Here is a 16981-nt window from a genome sequence, read left to right as displayed (position 1 = left end):
CTCTAGATACTACCAGTGGGTTAATACCTCTGCTGTTGGATTGTTAGTTCACAAGGTTATAACAACCTAAATAAACAGTCAGTGATACTGACATGAAAATATGTAGATTGTTAGATTGAAATTTTATTGATTGATTGATTGTTGGTTGCTTTACGCCGCATTAGCACAACAAGGCTGTATCGCGTCGAGATTGAAATTTGATGTTATAACATTTTGGAAACAATTTTTAATTAAGAAACACATCTCCCTCATTCAAAGCTCTGGTTCCATTCTGAATTGGCTATCATATTGTCAAGTCCTTTTTGACTTGATCAGCTCCTTTCTATTTGGTTTTGCCTTTTCAATACACCTTATCGCTAATCCCTGCTGACCCTGCCACTTGAACTTTTGATGCATACAACAATCACTTTTCCATTGTGTCGTCAGATATTTCGTTTTATAACATCAAAATTTTACGGGAACCTGTGTGCTATCCAGTAAGGGTGGACAAAAGTGATAAGGTCTATTATTTCAACTTCGAGCCTCACTAAACACATTAACTGTTACAATACACATCAGGTGCAGTAAAAATGGTACCGTTAATGACATTCATCTTCATACTTTTACAAGCCTATAGTCATTGTAAAATTAATTGTTTTGTTTAAAATTGTGGAAAAAATTGCTCTTTCAAAATTTCAATTTGGGAGCCTCCATGGGGGAAATCCCCCGCAGTTAGTGAAAGTTGGCAGGTATGTAATGTTGATAGTTATTATTGATATGATTTTGTGAGTGGAAAATAATATAACTGAATAATTGAATAAAAACAAATATTATGATAATTTTTATTGCCAATATGACAGAATAAGGCAATTTTACTATAATGATCACAGATACAATACATAACAAAGGACATAGAAAATAGAGTTATCTCCCCTATACTATGCTATTTGATTTAGAGTAAGTCAGAGCAAGCTCCTTTTAAATTGCATCATTCCTTTAAAAACACAGTTGAATATCATAATTTCATCTCATTTGTTAACAAATGCTGTGCAGGAATTATAACTCAGGGACAACAACCCATCAATAATTAACAATAACAGTCAATATATAATATCCTAGCTAAAAATTCATCTTTCTTTGGTAAATTTAATAACCTTTTAATTTTTGCTTTCAAATAAAAGAAAAAAGAAAGAGGAAGCAATAAAACAGTTAAAAAACTTAAAGAGATTATATTACAACCACATCTAAAAATGTATAAGTTATTCAAATTACATTAATATTTCAACAATTAGGTGTAAATATAAAACTATTTAAAAAGAAAAATGAAATATTGTTATCAAAATAAATATATATATATACTAATATATCAGCCACATTAAAAACAATATGCTACCTTTGATACGACATGTTAATAACTACGATAATTAATTTCCTTCGTATGGTCAGATATGTACATTTTAGTGTGTCATCTTTAGAAAAGAAGCCCTGAAGAGTTATACATTGTTTGTGTTTCTTTCTATCTATGAAGCTTTTCTACATTAAGTTTTAGTGTTTGCATCTTTCCTGAATACAATATATTAGTGAAGAGTTAATAGAATTTACTAAATAGAAACTAATGCTGATTTGTATAAAAGCTTATTTACATCAGATCTTTCTTTCCGAGTTGCATGTTTTTTTCGCATTACATAATTCTTTTCCGCCAAAAATCATAGGCACCATCTTCCAAGTAAAACAATCGCAACAACAACACTATAACAAAGTAACAATAATATAATTTAGTTTAGATTGATGAATTTGCAAATTTAAATTTGTTTATATTATGTCTATTTTCGTAACCATGGCATTCTGACTATTTTATTGCTATCCGGCCATTCGTATCTAACTTGATACTCTGTATTAACAGCATCATATGTTTCCGTTCCAAGAGGACGTTGGTGGAGGTGGAAGTTTGGTGTTGGATTAATGTTAAATGCACTTGTCGGTATGTCCATCGGGGGTCGCTCAAACTTGGTGGAATACTCTGTTGGTCCTGGGAATCTTGTATTGATTCCTGCCTGTTCCTGAACGGACATGCACTGCATACCTCTTGGATCTGTGGTAGTCATGCTTTGGTATGGACTTTCCCTGGGAAATTTATTTAAACTGTTTTCTGCTTTTGTCTCGTTTAATTTCCAACTAACCGCTGGACCACTGGACTGATGAAAGGTATTGCTGCGTGGGTATATACTGTCAATTGTCTGGTAACCTGTAACACAAAAATACAAATTAGTTTATACCTATCAGATGAAGAAGAAAGTAAAAAAACACAAAAATACCCACCAAGAAAAATTAAAAATTGAAAGTCCCTAGTCAAATTGCAAAATCAAATGCTCAAACACATCAAATGATTGGATAACTACTGTCATATTCCTGACTTGGTACAGGCATTTTCTTATGCAAAATATGGTGGTTTTATAACTAGCTACATCTCTCACTTATATAACAGTCACTTCAAATTCCATCATATTGACAACAATGTGTGAATAAAACAAACAGATATAATAGGTAAAACTGTCGAAATAGAGGTAAATCAGTCAATATTGTGTTATAATCTTTATCACCATAAAAACAAACAAATATGTCAAAAATGAAAAACCAAAAAAGGCAAATAGGCATAGCACATTAGGACATTGTCCAAACTTGACTGTATAAAGATTTTAAATATTTTTTCTTTCTGCTTTACCCCCAAAACTAGGGTGCATGTCAGAACCATGAATCTTCAGTAGAAAAATGGCATTCTTAGTCAATTTAGATTGAAGTCAAAAGCACCTGTAACATACAAGATTAAAACTCACAATATCAGCGTTGACAGAATGGTATGAATTTGTTTGTTTATAAGTTGTTTTTTATTAGTATAAAATAAAGTGAAAGTTTAAGCCACTATTGGGGTTCTGGAGGCCAACGATAGGTAATGCTACAATCTTAAATGGGTCTATTTCAAAAGCCTTAATGTTAGGTAAAACAAATTTCTTCATAATAGTACATTAAAGACTATAAAGTCAGCTCAAAATGAATGTGTCCATAGTACACGGATAACACGAAGCGGGACAGACGAACAAACTGATACACAAACCGAAAAACATAATGCTCCAAAGTGGGGCATATAAATTTTGATTTTGCACATTTTTCAAACAAAACAGCTTTAGGTTACCTTAGAATCTACATATGATGATAAAATTTTATGTAACCAAAAGGTGCCATGGTTTAAAATTGAATCACAAAAAAATATAATCTAAAAGTGAGGTTACAGCTCAAGTAGTGCATAATTTAGGGGTCTTAACTTGCTTATTTATAATGGGACATTCTTAAAAGAAGTTATTTTGTATGAATATTAATATCACAACTTTTTTTATATGAAATGCGTAGTATTTTGGTCATTTACAAGACATTTAAATCTTCCAGACAATCTTAGTCTTTAATGAACCTACTCCTTTGGTGTAACCTCAATGTCCTTGGTCCAAAAGGAAAAAAATCCCTGTTTTATTGTATCATGAGTCACTGTGTAAAATTGTAAATCCTTAAATCATCCTTTGAACAGAATACAAGACTGTTATAAAGAATTTTGAAAAACACAATTCTGCGGTATTTGTCAAAATTTTAAGTTTTCAAAATTTTAAGTTTTCAAAATGGCACAGAAGAATTTCATTTTCAAATGTCATATAGTACTTTATAAAGCATTGATTATATCCATTTAACTACTAATAAAATTGCAACCATGAACAAGGAATGTGTATCCTGAATAACTCTCAAGGTAAAAATCGGCATGTTACTAAATAGCAAATGAAAATTTGAGACCACACATACAAAATTATCAAAACTTCATTTACCGGGAAAACTTTCATTTATCTGAAAAACTTAGTTACCTTTTGTTTAAATTATTTCTTTTAAATGCTAGCTGTTAACAATTTCTGATGATTTATGTAATATAAAGAAGTTTAAACTCATGAAGAAACATTACACTGTACCTTGTAGATATGGTCGATCGTTGTTGTAGTTCTCCTACCTAGCTACCACATTAAAGATTAATAATCAGGGTATAAAAATCTATATCATTACAACTCTTTTGTTCTCTTATTTAATCTATTTTTAGTTGTATTGAACCTGTTCAATTTGAACAATGTACATTTAAATGTTCGAATATTTATTGGAGAATTAAATATCAAATTATGCTATGCTGCATTTTCACCTTAGTGAGGACAATTACGGCATTAGTTTATTAAGTTTTTGTTATAATACCTTTCATCAATAACTATAAAATACTATACAACATAGAAAATTTAAAAACTTCAAATAGATAAATGCTGACAATCTAAGCTTTGCATGTTTAAAAAAAAAGAAAATAGGATAGGATAATAATTCTTAAAAAAGAGGGACGAAAGATACCAAAGGGACAGTCAAACTTGTAAATCTAAAACAAACTGACAACGCCATGGCTAAAAATTAAAAAGACAAACAAAAAACAGCACACATGACACAACATAAAAAACTAAAGAATAAACAACACAAACCCCTAACAAAATATTCAACTCAACAAGCAATGGCAATACTAACAATTTCTAATAGACTTATTTAAAAAAATCATTCAGAGCCCTAACATTTCATTGAACCACCAGAAATGGTCTCTCTGGGTTCATAACTTAATGACATGGTGACATAACTTTTCTACAAAAACTTACCACTATTTTATATAGATATCATACTTTTTATAGGAAATTCTAGAAAAATAGTAAAACTCGCTAAGTATGTTGTTCCAATAAGTTAAGCAATTAAAATACAATTTGACACATGTACTGACTCATAACAGGGATATATCAATAAAGTATAACGCCTTGGAGTTCAAAAAGAAAGACAAGTAACTATTTGTAACTATTGACTAAAGATAAATAAAAATCAATAAATGATTTATATAGTTTTTCGTACTTTAATGGTTACATCCATATGTTAACTTTTTAGTTTACCACATTGTAAGTTTTAAACTTTAAAGATTAGTGAGTAAGAACAAATCTAAAAGACTGTTAATCAAATTTAAAATAGCCTTAATCACTCTCTTAGAATAAGGTCCATACTAATTAAAGGCTATAACTCTAACCCATTCTTTTGTAAGGATGTGAAATTTGGGGGCATGGTAATGTTGAAATTATAGCAAGAATCAATCTGAAATTCTGTAAACTTTTTTTGAAACTGAAAAATTCCACACCTAACTATATGGTATACGGTGAACTTGGTAGATATCATTTGGACATTGATAATTAATTAAAAATAGTGTCTTATTGGTGTAAATTATTATCCGCTAAAGAGACTAAGCTATCTTCTATCGCATATAGACAATTAAAAACAGTATTTACTGTTAATAATGTATGTACATTTTTTGTGAGTAAAGTTAAAAATATTTTGGATGAATGTGGTTTTTCAAATATTTGGATTTCTCAATGTTTTGGTAATGATATATGGTTAAAAAATGCACTTAAGTTGCGATTACAAGACCATTATAAACAGTTGTGGAATACACAATTACAAGAGTCTACAAAAGCAGTAAATTATAGGATTTTTAAGTTAGAATTTAATTTTGAAAAATATTTCGATATCTTGGATATGCACAAAAGTATTATTTTATGTAGATATAGAACCACAAACCACAGACTCCCAATAGAGACAGGGAGGTGGAATAATGTTAATAGAAATGATAGAAAATGTCATCTTTGTAATATTGGTAGCATTGGAGACGATTTTACATTATCTGCTAGAATGTTCATTTTTTAACGACAGCAGAAAATTATACCTTGATAAGTACTATTTGGCTCGTGTTAATACACTAAAATTTGGAAAACTGATGAGCAAACTAAACAAAAAGTTAGAGTTAAAAAGATTATGTAAGCTTATAAAGTGTATAAATAAACATGTGGGTCCTCCTGGCTAAAATGTATACTATTTTGAAAACACTGTATTTAAATATATTATATATGTTTTGTAAATAGATGCACATCCATGTACATATTTTGCACTCTCTCTGTACCTATGTTTCTGCAATGGTTATGAGAATAAAGATATTGTTATTGTAACTAAATAACAATTCCAGGACATGTGTTGAATACACCAAATAGACAGCAACCCAACAACTCAAAAATCCATAAGATATCGAAAGGTCAACAAAAGACAGTAGGCCGGTGTCTGATCAATATATTAACTTCTAAATTGCCTACATTCTTGAAGAAGGAAATAAAGGTCTTTTGGGTGCAAGATGTTTGCAATTTTGAATTCTGAAGATTTTATGGCACATTTACTCTTAATTACAAATGGAATCTACAAGAGATTTTAAAAAAACCCAAAATTTGAAAAAGTTCATAAAATGAACAGCTATTTTAAGCTACTTGATCGTTGACTCATAATCTAGCCTTAAAATTGATATGCTTCCTCCCTTTACTTTTTATTCTTATTAGGCTAGCAACATTTAAATTACCAAGTTGCAACTTTAAGTGACAGTGTCTTTGAATTTAGACCCAAAAATCAATAGACTTCTTCCACTACCTGTTGTATTCCAAGTTTCATTCTTATAAACATCAAGTAAGCATCTGGGGACATTTCCATTTTTGACAAATAGATAGGCAGATAGAAGAAAGAATGGACACTGCAACTGCTATTATACACTTCTCAAATATGTTTTAGGGTATAAGCTAAAAATGGCAATAAATAAGAGTCTAATCACTCCAACATTAAAATCTTCATCATACACTAAACCGTCAATTCTAACCAATACTCAATACATTCTGTATACACATAAAGGGGTAATTTTATCAGATAAACAAAAAAAGGCAACTGTATAAGCAAGTAAGATAGGAAATATAAAGAAATAAAGAAAAATAAATGGGGAGTGTGTCCATGGGACACGGATGATGCCCCTGCTTGCTTATCATATAATGTTATATAGGGACATTTCTAAAGACAGTAGAAGTGATGCTAACCAAATTTGTACTTAATGTGAGTTTTGTGGTAATAAGTATTGTGAATAAGTCATATAACATTTGCTTGAGGCTAACCTTAAGTAAGAGAACGGAAATGAAAATTTCAGCAGTTTTTATTTTCATTAAGGGGCATAACTCAAGAACAGTTATAGTGAGGCCGCCAAAATTCAAACTTGATCTGTATTATGTAGAAATAAGCATTGTGTATTAGTTCCATAAAATTTAATTGATGCAAACTAAAGCTCCAGAATAGAAACATCACCAATTTTTATGGTTATAGAGGTGCATAACTCAAGAACAGTGATAGCGATGCACACCCATTTCGAATTTGATCTGTATTATGTAAGCATTGTTTATACATTTCATAACATTTGGTTGAGGCAAACTAAAGTTAGAGAATGGAGACAAAAAAATCAGCAACTTTTATGTTTATAAAGGAGCATAACCCATCAATAGTAAAAGTGACGCCAAACTTGATCTGTATTACCGGTATGTGGCATTGTGCATTAGTTTCATAACATTTGGTTCATGCAAACTAAAGTTAGAGAACAGAGACCAACTTTGAGATGTACGTACATACGTATGTACAAACGGACAAGGGTAAAACTTAATGCCCCCTCTGCTACAGCAGGGCATGAAAAAAGAAAGGTGAATACCCATCTGCTTTTGTTGTTCATCTGGCCAGAACTCATAAGGTTTTCGTGGCAGTACCCTTTCAGCAAAGTTTCATTTCTTCATTTGGCCCTGTTTGACAATAAGAAATATTCTGATAATATGCCTTTCAGTCTCACTCTAGTAAACTGAAGATATTGCATCCACTTATATATACTTGCAGAAATATATCAAAATAAAAAAATGGAAATGTATGATTGCCAATAAGACAACTATTCATCATCAGATACCAAATAGATATAGGAAGATGTGGTGTAAGTGCCAATGAGACAACTCTCGATCAAAATAACAATTTAAAAAATTAAACCATTATAGGTCAATGTACAGCCTTCAACACAGAGCCTTGGCTCACACCGAACAACCAGCTATAAAGGGCCCCAAAATTACTAGTGTAAAACCATTCAAACGGGAAAACCAACGGTCAAAGCATGAGTTTGGCCTGGAGAAAAATCTTACCATATTGTAAGATTAAAGGCCCCAGCTTAGCACTTGAATCAAGCATTTAAAAACTTAAGTGCCTATGACTATGAATAATGGTAGACATAGTGTAAAATAATACCTCTGTAATCAAATTTTGGTTGTGCATTAAATCCATACTGTATTTTACTTCCTAGTAATGAAGGCGCTGTCTTTGGTCTCATCATTGCTGACTGTCTTTCTCTATCTTCTGTAATGTCAAAATTTAATAAGTTAGTCATGGCATTGATGCTGTAATTATTCCCATTATAAATGGTCCTAAATCAGAGATCATGAAGTCTACAACTATGTAGATGATTGAATAGATCCATTCATATCTAACTCAAAATGAAAACCCCGTTTGATGATAAAAACCAAATATGATTTTTTTCAGGAAAGTAATTTTCCTATTTAATTTTATATTACGCATCTACGACACTGAAAATTCAACCATGAAAAATGTACAAAGTATCTTTTCCAGTAAATCAACTTTAGAAAAATAATTTTTTAGTCTGAGCATGGTTGAGGAATACACATCTTAAAACAAATTAAACATCTATGAAAGAAATTACCATGAAATTTCCTAGCAGCATTTAGAGCACCCATGTATCCAGTATTGCAATTCTTATCCGCCCATGCTGTTCTCATTTGGAATGGTTCCCGTGATCCTCGAGAGAGATTGTTACGGTAGCCAGTGTAGCTGTCAGTGACACCTATGTGATCCCCAAACTGACGAATTCTATCTGCAGCCTGGTAAGTGTGGGGATCAAGATCCTAAAAAGATAATGAGAAAATGAGGGACAAGTGTAATACTCACATAGTTTATCAGTTTAATAGATACAATCATAACGGTTAACTAATATTTCATTCATATTTTGACACTGAAAGCTGTGCAATTGCTTTATTTCAGATATGAAAAGGGATTTTTAAGTGTTAATCAGCTTATTTCCCTGACAGATTTACTGATGAAAAATATATGCAGTTTTGATAGTTGAGTTTTATTATTTTCTGTATTTTTTCCCATTTAAATGACAAATTGGAAATATAATTGACTTTTTTATGAACCTTAATAGTTTTACTAATTTTATTGTACAAATTCAGTTTACAAAAATAATTTCATTTGAACTTTTACAATGTGTCTCCATAAGTTTTTTAAAAACACTTCATTGACATGTAGAAGCTCATCTCATGTACATTTGTACACTGTGTAACTGAAGACTTAGTTCTATTTAGACAGAGTCACTCAATGCAAGTAAAAATACTCAAGAATATTTAATGTTCTGGTGTGCTCTATATAAAAAAAGCTGGGTAATTCATCAAGATAGGCTACAATGTATCATGTCAATGTACTGCAGTAATTCAACCATCTTAAAACAAGGAACTATTTGAAACTGGAATCATATTTAATTCTGTAAATTTGAAAAGAAATGGATGATGAAAACTAAAAACCCAACATTAGAGGGTTAGATATGCATGCATTGCTGATGTTCAAGTTACTTTCACTGAAATTTCAGTAAGAACTAACTAACTTCCATAATTGGGTTATTTTCATCATACATTTCTTATTAATCATTTATATTCCAGATTTAAATAATTGCTTGTTTTACAGCATGCATACATGTACAACATCTTAAAACATACAAATAAAAAAATAATTTGTAATTTTTGAAACATTGAAGGAATATTTCCATTTGCAGTGATGAAACAAATGTGCAAAAAAAATCTTATACTAAGGGGGATAACTTATATAATTTGCAGTAATCATAAATCTGATACTTCATACCTGCAGGGGTTCAAATTTGCTTTAAGGAATGTAAAGTCCATGAAGATTTGAATTGTTGAATGAAAAGTCCAAGATCCTGTATCAAGACCTGGACTTTTAAGATTTATTGAAGGTTTCTTTGTTTTCTTGTTTTTTATATAGATAAACCGTTGGAATGGTTATACACTAGTCCTTTTTGGGGCCTTTTATAGCTTACTGTTCTGAGTGAGCCAAGGCTCCTTGTTGAAGACTGTACTTTGACCTATAATGGTTTTTCTTTTACAAGTTGAGACATGGATGGAGAGTTGTCTTATTGGCATGCATACCCCATCTTCTTATATCTAAAGACAGGCTACAAAACTTCAGCCTGAATTTGAACCTTTGTCATGTGACCAATAGATGAATTAATTCATGTATATAAATCCCAGTGTATATCAATGCTGTCACTTCATTTAAATGATTTTTTTTTCATACAAATGAATATACATGTATATTGAAACATATATCAATCTCAACCATCAAAAAATAATGACAAAAAAAAACAAGTGCTGTAAACATTTTGTAAAAACAGTTGGTTAGCAAAGACAATAAAATCCATTCTGCATCTTAATTAGTTTCAAAACAACAAACACTCAAAAACCATCCTATTTAGCCACAAATTTTGTGAATAAAGAAAATGCAAAGAAAATGTCCTGTAAGACACAAATATAACACCACAAGTAGAAAAAACATTATAAATACAAACCTTTCTTTTGAATAACATGACTTATTTTGTAATCCTAAAACAATGTCTTTGGTTTATTATTTCCCTTTGAATGAAATTTGAGTTACAACAGTCCTTAGTTCTTGATGCTCTGATATACTTTTTTAGATATTTATCTATACATGTCTAAGGATCCGTATTTTTCTGTTATTTACTTTAATTTGTAAAGTTACAGAAGAAGTCATTCAAAATAACAGAAGCTTGAAAAGAAAGCTTTTCCGTTTTATTCTTCTCTAATACTGAACTGGTTTTAAAATATCTATATTGCTACTGTCAAGCATTATTTTTCAGTTTTAAAAATGTAAAAAAAATCTGGTTTTGTGATTGACAACAAAAGGTCAATGTGTTGTCTTTTGTTTTGTTCTTTACAAATCAATGAACTTAACATTATCAATATTTCAATCTATGAAGACATAGATCAGTTACAAGTTTAGATTTCAAAGTAGGACAATATGTAACTAATTGTTTAAAGAATTTTGATATAAAATCTCAATGAAGATAATTAGAATGCAAGATTAGATAATTTTTTTGATAATGGGAGATAACTCAAAACAATTTATAAGGTAATGATTATTTTTCTACAGCAGTTGGTTAAAATTTCTGACCAGTTGAACAGTTTGGTTAATAAAACAAATTGCAATTGGTTTAGAATTTTAGATGAAATGAAATAGGTGGAGAGCAAGACTAAATACAGTCAAGTTACGGTAACTAAAGAAGCAACCATTTACAGGTAACTTTAAGTGGAAGAGCACTACAAAATAATTCCTTCAAGGCCAAATAATTGGATATTATCCCACACAAATAATATAGTCTGTTCTTCAATCTTCTAAGAACACCATTTTCATAAAATTAAACTTTTTTCCTTTAACGTTAAAAGGTTGCTTCAAAAGGTATGTTTTGTTTAAAAAATACGAGCAATTTCTTTACATTTCTTCATCAAAATTTATGAACTCTAACTGCAACATGTGAAAAAAATAAAAATAATTAACCAATGAAAAATATTGTATGTGCGATTTTGTCTTGCATTATGAAATGTTTTAATTTACAGCACTCTCTTAACAACAACACTAATTAGTGTGTGTTACAAAATCAATGTGTTACAAGTATTGCAATAAATTACCATCACAATCCAAAGACAGATAGGTGCTGAAAAAGAAGTTTAATAATCTAGGATTTTTAATTCAATATAATACTGGTTTGATTTATGTATGCGCACATAGACTGTAAAAGTCAATCAACTTGTGATATTCTATTATACATGTATAAATACTTTTATGGCATATATACAATAGCGCAGCAAGCACCAGTATACAATGAAAGGTTACAAGAAGCAAATAAAATAAGAATCCTTTCTGTCTACATTCCAAATGATATTTACAAAAATAGGAATATACATCTGCAATTGGATCTTACTCAGAAACAGACATTTTCTTTTTTTTTAACTTCATAAATTTTTAATAATAAAATAAAGATCTTATTTTAACAAACATGACAAAGGTAATAGTAACAGTAACTTTTGCAAATACGTTTTACAACCAATAAAACATAAAAATACGGAAAAGCTATGGAAAACAAAGGTATAAAGTTAGCTGTTAATTGTACCATGTCAAAGAACTAAATATATATAATAGAAATAGAAGTGGGGAATGTGTCAAGAGACCAACAACCGGACCAAAGAGCAGACAACAACTAAAAGCCACCAATGGGTCTTCAACACAGCAAGGAAATTACAACACAAAGAGATTACATGTAATAAAACCACTTATGAAATTAAGGAAAAAAATATCAAAGTATGTTTTTCATTCCCTTAATATAATTAGTCCTTCCTGTGGCATATATGCAAAATAAATATTTGGTACAATATGTGTGATTGAAATACAAATATCCTATTTCAATTTAACCCATTTACTTTTACATGTAGAAGAAATTAATTAACACATTTGGCTAATTAATTCAGAGTTTATTAATACATTTAAGACGTTCATCATTCAAAAGTTTAATATTTCAAATTATTAAATCGTGAAAAGGTAATTTTCTTTAAGTTCTGTGGACCACAGCAGGTAAATATTCTTTTCTCCGCATCAGTTGTCTTTGTTTCAGTGGGTAAAATGAGGAATAATATGTAGTAATTGTCAAATAATTTGGTGTTAGTTATTTAAGATATACATTTTAGGAATAGTTTGTCCGAGTCAGTGATATATTACTGTAAACATTTATGATTATTATGTGGATTATTGCTATTGTTTCTTTTTTAAGCATGCATAACGGTATGCAATGGTTTTTTTTAAAACAACTGACCTAATAACAGCCACTGAGTGAGCTGTCTGTGTCTGAAAACTTAAAACGTACGAAGATCCAATATTTCTGCCTGTTACATAAGGATTAGAATTCAAGGTAAAAATATTAAGGAATGCACACACACAAGAATAACCTGATCATGGCATACTGATAGAGTCTACCAAAGAACATAATTGAATTAGATTATATATGTATATCATATATATATAAAACTATTTATAAATAGATGCACTTCAGTTACCTGCTGAATTCCACGTAGGTTCTGAACTGCATAATGATGTCTTTCACGTAACTGATTTTCCTGTTTACCCTGTAGATTTTCAATATCCATAACATGTTTGAGATGAGATAGGTGATTGCTTACTCTGTCTAAATCAGGAGGACCAGCTAAAAAAAGAACAAAAAAAAAACAGGATATAATATGTCTTCATCCTTATGGCTATATAATACTGTACTATATACATGTACATGTAGACATAAGAAGGTGTGGTATGAGTGCCAATGGGCAACTCTCTATCCAAGTCACAATTTGTTAAAGACTTAAAATAAACCATTAAGCATGTACATGTAGGTCAAAATAAGGCCTTCAACACACAGCCTTGGCTCACAATGAACAGCAAGCTATAAAATGACCCAAAATTACTAGAGTAAAACCATTTTAACAAGAAAAACAATGGTTTAACCTACAATGTATATAAAAAAACGAGAAACAAGAAAGATTTTTGAACCACATCCACAAACAACAACCACTGAAAATCATGTTCCTGACTGGATAGGTTCAAACAAATGCATCATCAGGTTTAAATGTTTTAATAGGTGCCAACCTTCACCTCGAAGTACTAGAAGAGAACCATTGGGTACATTTATCCACCTTCCAAAGACCATTCACTGCTTTGTAATCAGTGAGTATTCTATAATGTAAATGTATCAGGCAAGTATATTTAACAGTTAATAACTTATTCACATAAAACATGTAAAATGGATATTTTTGAATATCAAGAAGAGATTTTATGTGAACATATTAGTTAAATATACTTGCCTGAATCCACCTCCACCCCTTCATAAATTTCTTGTTGTATGGTTGATAATTTATATTATCAATTAAATGCAACATTAAAACTAATTCGTACCCGGCTGATTTCTACTCAGGATAGTTTGTGGGGTTTATATCCGGAAGCGGATACAGTATTTTTAAATTCCGGATCACCCGGGTCTTTGCGATGAGAGTATTCTAATTCGCTGAACAAATAAACCAAAGGGATATCTGAAGATCTCTTTGTCAAAGTCTGAGGTCACTTCGACCAACCAAGGCCCTAAATACCAGTTACAATTATTCATAATATCCAGTAAAGGGTACCTGAGATGTGTGTGGGAGGGGGGAAATTAACCTCATTTTGTACTGAAATATCCAGAGCCTTTTGTCAAGGATTGAACTCAGCACCTTCAGAACTGCAGTCATCGGTCTTAATCACCAAACCACCAACCTACACAATGAATATAAACCCTAATTGGAGAGAATCCATGGCAAATAGCCCCACTTTTCCACCAATTCGCCACACTTCCTAAAAATCGTATCTCTCTTGTTTACAAACTCGCCCCACTTATGAAAAGGGTAAAATCACATTGATAATAGGTTGGACAACTTGCCCCACTTACGAAAAGGGTTAAAATCCTGCTGAAATAAGGTGTGTCAACGTTAACTCACCCCACTCATGAAAAATAAATGAACCATGATGAATTTAGTAATGCCAACTCACGACACTTATGGAAAAAAATGCTATCCAGTTGTATATGTCCCTGCCACTTACAAAACATACTTTGACTACTTTTACTTACAAAAACATGACACACGCTTATTGTAAATGAATGAATGGACATTCTCTTTGATACAAATGTATTTACTTTAAAGTAACATATTTGCCTTTCATTGTTCAATTATTCTTAATTCAAAGACAATATTAACCAATACGGTAAGTGCTATGGTAACAAATTGGGCCACAAATTGCTGTTAATTGAAATCCTTCAATTGTTATGATACATGTATATAATATCGCATTACAATACAATTATCAGGTTGCTTTTCTATTGCTATGGCGAGTTTATAGTAAACCAGTTTTGGGAGGATTTTTTTTAAAGTGGGGCGAGTTGGTGAAAAATTAGGGCAATTTGCCTGAGGGGCGATTTGTCCTGCTTCCATTGGAGACACAGGGTTTTATTTATTTGTATGTTATATCAGCTATTTATAAGTATTTTACATCTGGGTATACTTACACGTGTATGTATTTATGCCAGGACTCCCTTTGAATTTTGTGGTTGATGATATATTGTTGTCAAGTCTCATATGATCAAGTCCATTTCGAATATTTGATAATTCTCTGCCTATTTCTTGCGTACAATAATAATTTCCACTTTGGGCTATATTATCAATATCCCGCCTTATTTCGTCAATTTTCTGGTTTGTATGAGAATACATTATGATAACCTTTTATAACCCTATCAAGGTTCTTATCAATGGAAATTTAAATGCAAAATCTGGTCGTTCTTTCTTTTCTTCTCACGTTAGCAACATGTAAACAAGAACATCACCATCTATTATACGCTTCACTTGCGATTGAACGAAAGTAAACGTCTTTGGGATCACGACGAACAGGTGCGCTCATTTGGAACTTATTTGATAATGACTTCCGAATGGCAATTTCCCGCCGTTATCGCATGTGCGTAAAAATATAATAATTAAAGATGTTTGCTACTTTGTTTAAAATTACAAGCTTTTTAAAAGACTGTATTCATGTTTGTTATAAATTTACGGTTAATAAACAAAGGAACTAAAAATGCAGAAAAAATGAGGGGTTCGTGTGCTTTTTTTTTTTTTTAGATACTTTGGAAAATTTAAAGGGAAATGATTCTTCATTTAAATTCTAGACTTTTTCATTAATTTAACTTGGGCACCATTTTTTCTTTAAAAAAAAAACAACAACAAAAACAAGGATATTATAAGATTTTTAAATATGGCATTTTAAACTATATATATGTTATTATTAAATTTATGGAAAGTAATTTATGTGTTGATTGACAAAAATCATTTTAATGGCACAGGATTCCAAATATCTGGCAAAAATTCATGGTGAAAACAAGAGGAGTGACTATCCTTGCTTGGCCTTGTATTAAAAAACTATTTTAAAAAAATCTAGGTAAAGTGAAAAAACGACTTCAGATACGGTCCTAAAAATTTAAAAACACTTTAAAAAATCAAAAACTATACTTACGAAATACTGCATAGTTTTCATGATGCAAATGCGTGATTTATGGACAAAATTATTAAAAAAAAAATGTGCAGGTCTCACACTTATTGCATGCGACTTGTCCTTTAAAGTTAAGAAAAAAATGGTTTTTTTTTCAGTATTAATTTCACGGTATACGACCGCAAAAAATGCGGGCCACAAAACAAGCATTTCTGTAGTTTCCAGACAATACTGAACTTGTGTTTAATCAGTGTATGACTCTCTATAAAACTGTACCACAAGGTTCCTTGTCACTGGGAACAGTATATCTAACATAACTAGTTAATATATATGTTCCTGCTTGTCACAAAGGGAAAGGATTGAGTGTGGGGGTAATTGCCTCAAATTTTGAGAAATAAGGGGCCAAAAACAAGCATTTTTCTAGTTTCCAAGCATTAACTTGTGTGTAAGTTTATGGATCTCTTTGAAATTGAACCACAAGGTTCCATATAATAAGGGCAAGCTGGTATTGGGTTTAGGGGGTGATTGCACAGGCACTCACTCGTCTCAGAATTGTGTTCCCCCTATATACCTATACATAAAGGGGAAAAAATTCTGAGACGAGTGCCTGTGGGTGATTGTCCAAACGTTTAGAAATAAGTGTAAAAACAAGCATTTTTTTTTTAGTTTCCAGACAATAACTTGTGTTCAAGTGTTTGGATATCTCTGAAATTTTATTGCAACGTACCATTTGGATTTCCACAAAGGGAATGCAGAGATTGAGTTAAGAAGTAACTGCTCCATTGGGGGTTAAAAATTGCGGGATGGGGCT

At 31.1% G+C, this 16981-nt stretch overlaps 1 protein-coding gene across 1 annotated transcript; it reads right to left on the bottom strand.

The window, feature by feature from the left end:
- Positions 1-807: 807 nt before the first annotated feature.
- Positions 808-15527, bottom strand: LOC143048095 (uncharacterized). The gene is made up of 5 exons (XM_076221546.1): positions 15200-15527; positions 13170-13315; positions 8678-8879; positions 8209-8316; positions 808-2224 (listed from the first exon to the last, which is right to left on the bottom strand). Exons 1-5 carry the CDS (start codon positions 15399-15401, stop codon positions 1803-1805), a joined length of 1080 nt encoding a protein of 359 aa, XP_076077661.1. The 5' UTR covers positions 15402-15527; the 3' UTR covers positions 808-1802.
- Between the last annotated feature and the right edge of the window lie 1454 nt (positions 15528-16981).

This window comes from Mytilus galloprovincialis, chromosome 10 (assembly GCF_965363235.1).
Source record: "Mytilus galloprovincialis chromosome 10, xbMytGall1.hap1.1, whole genome shotgun sequence".
Classification (NCBI taxonomy): Eukaryota; Metazoa; Mollusca; class Bivalvia; order Mytilida; family Mytilidae; genus Mytilus; species Mytilus galloprovincialis.
The sequence above is the reverse complement of the archived record's forward strand: the minus strand, read 5'-3'. Positions and strand labels throughout refer to the sequence as shown.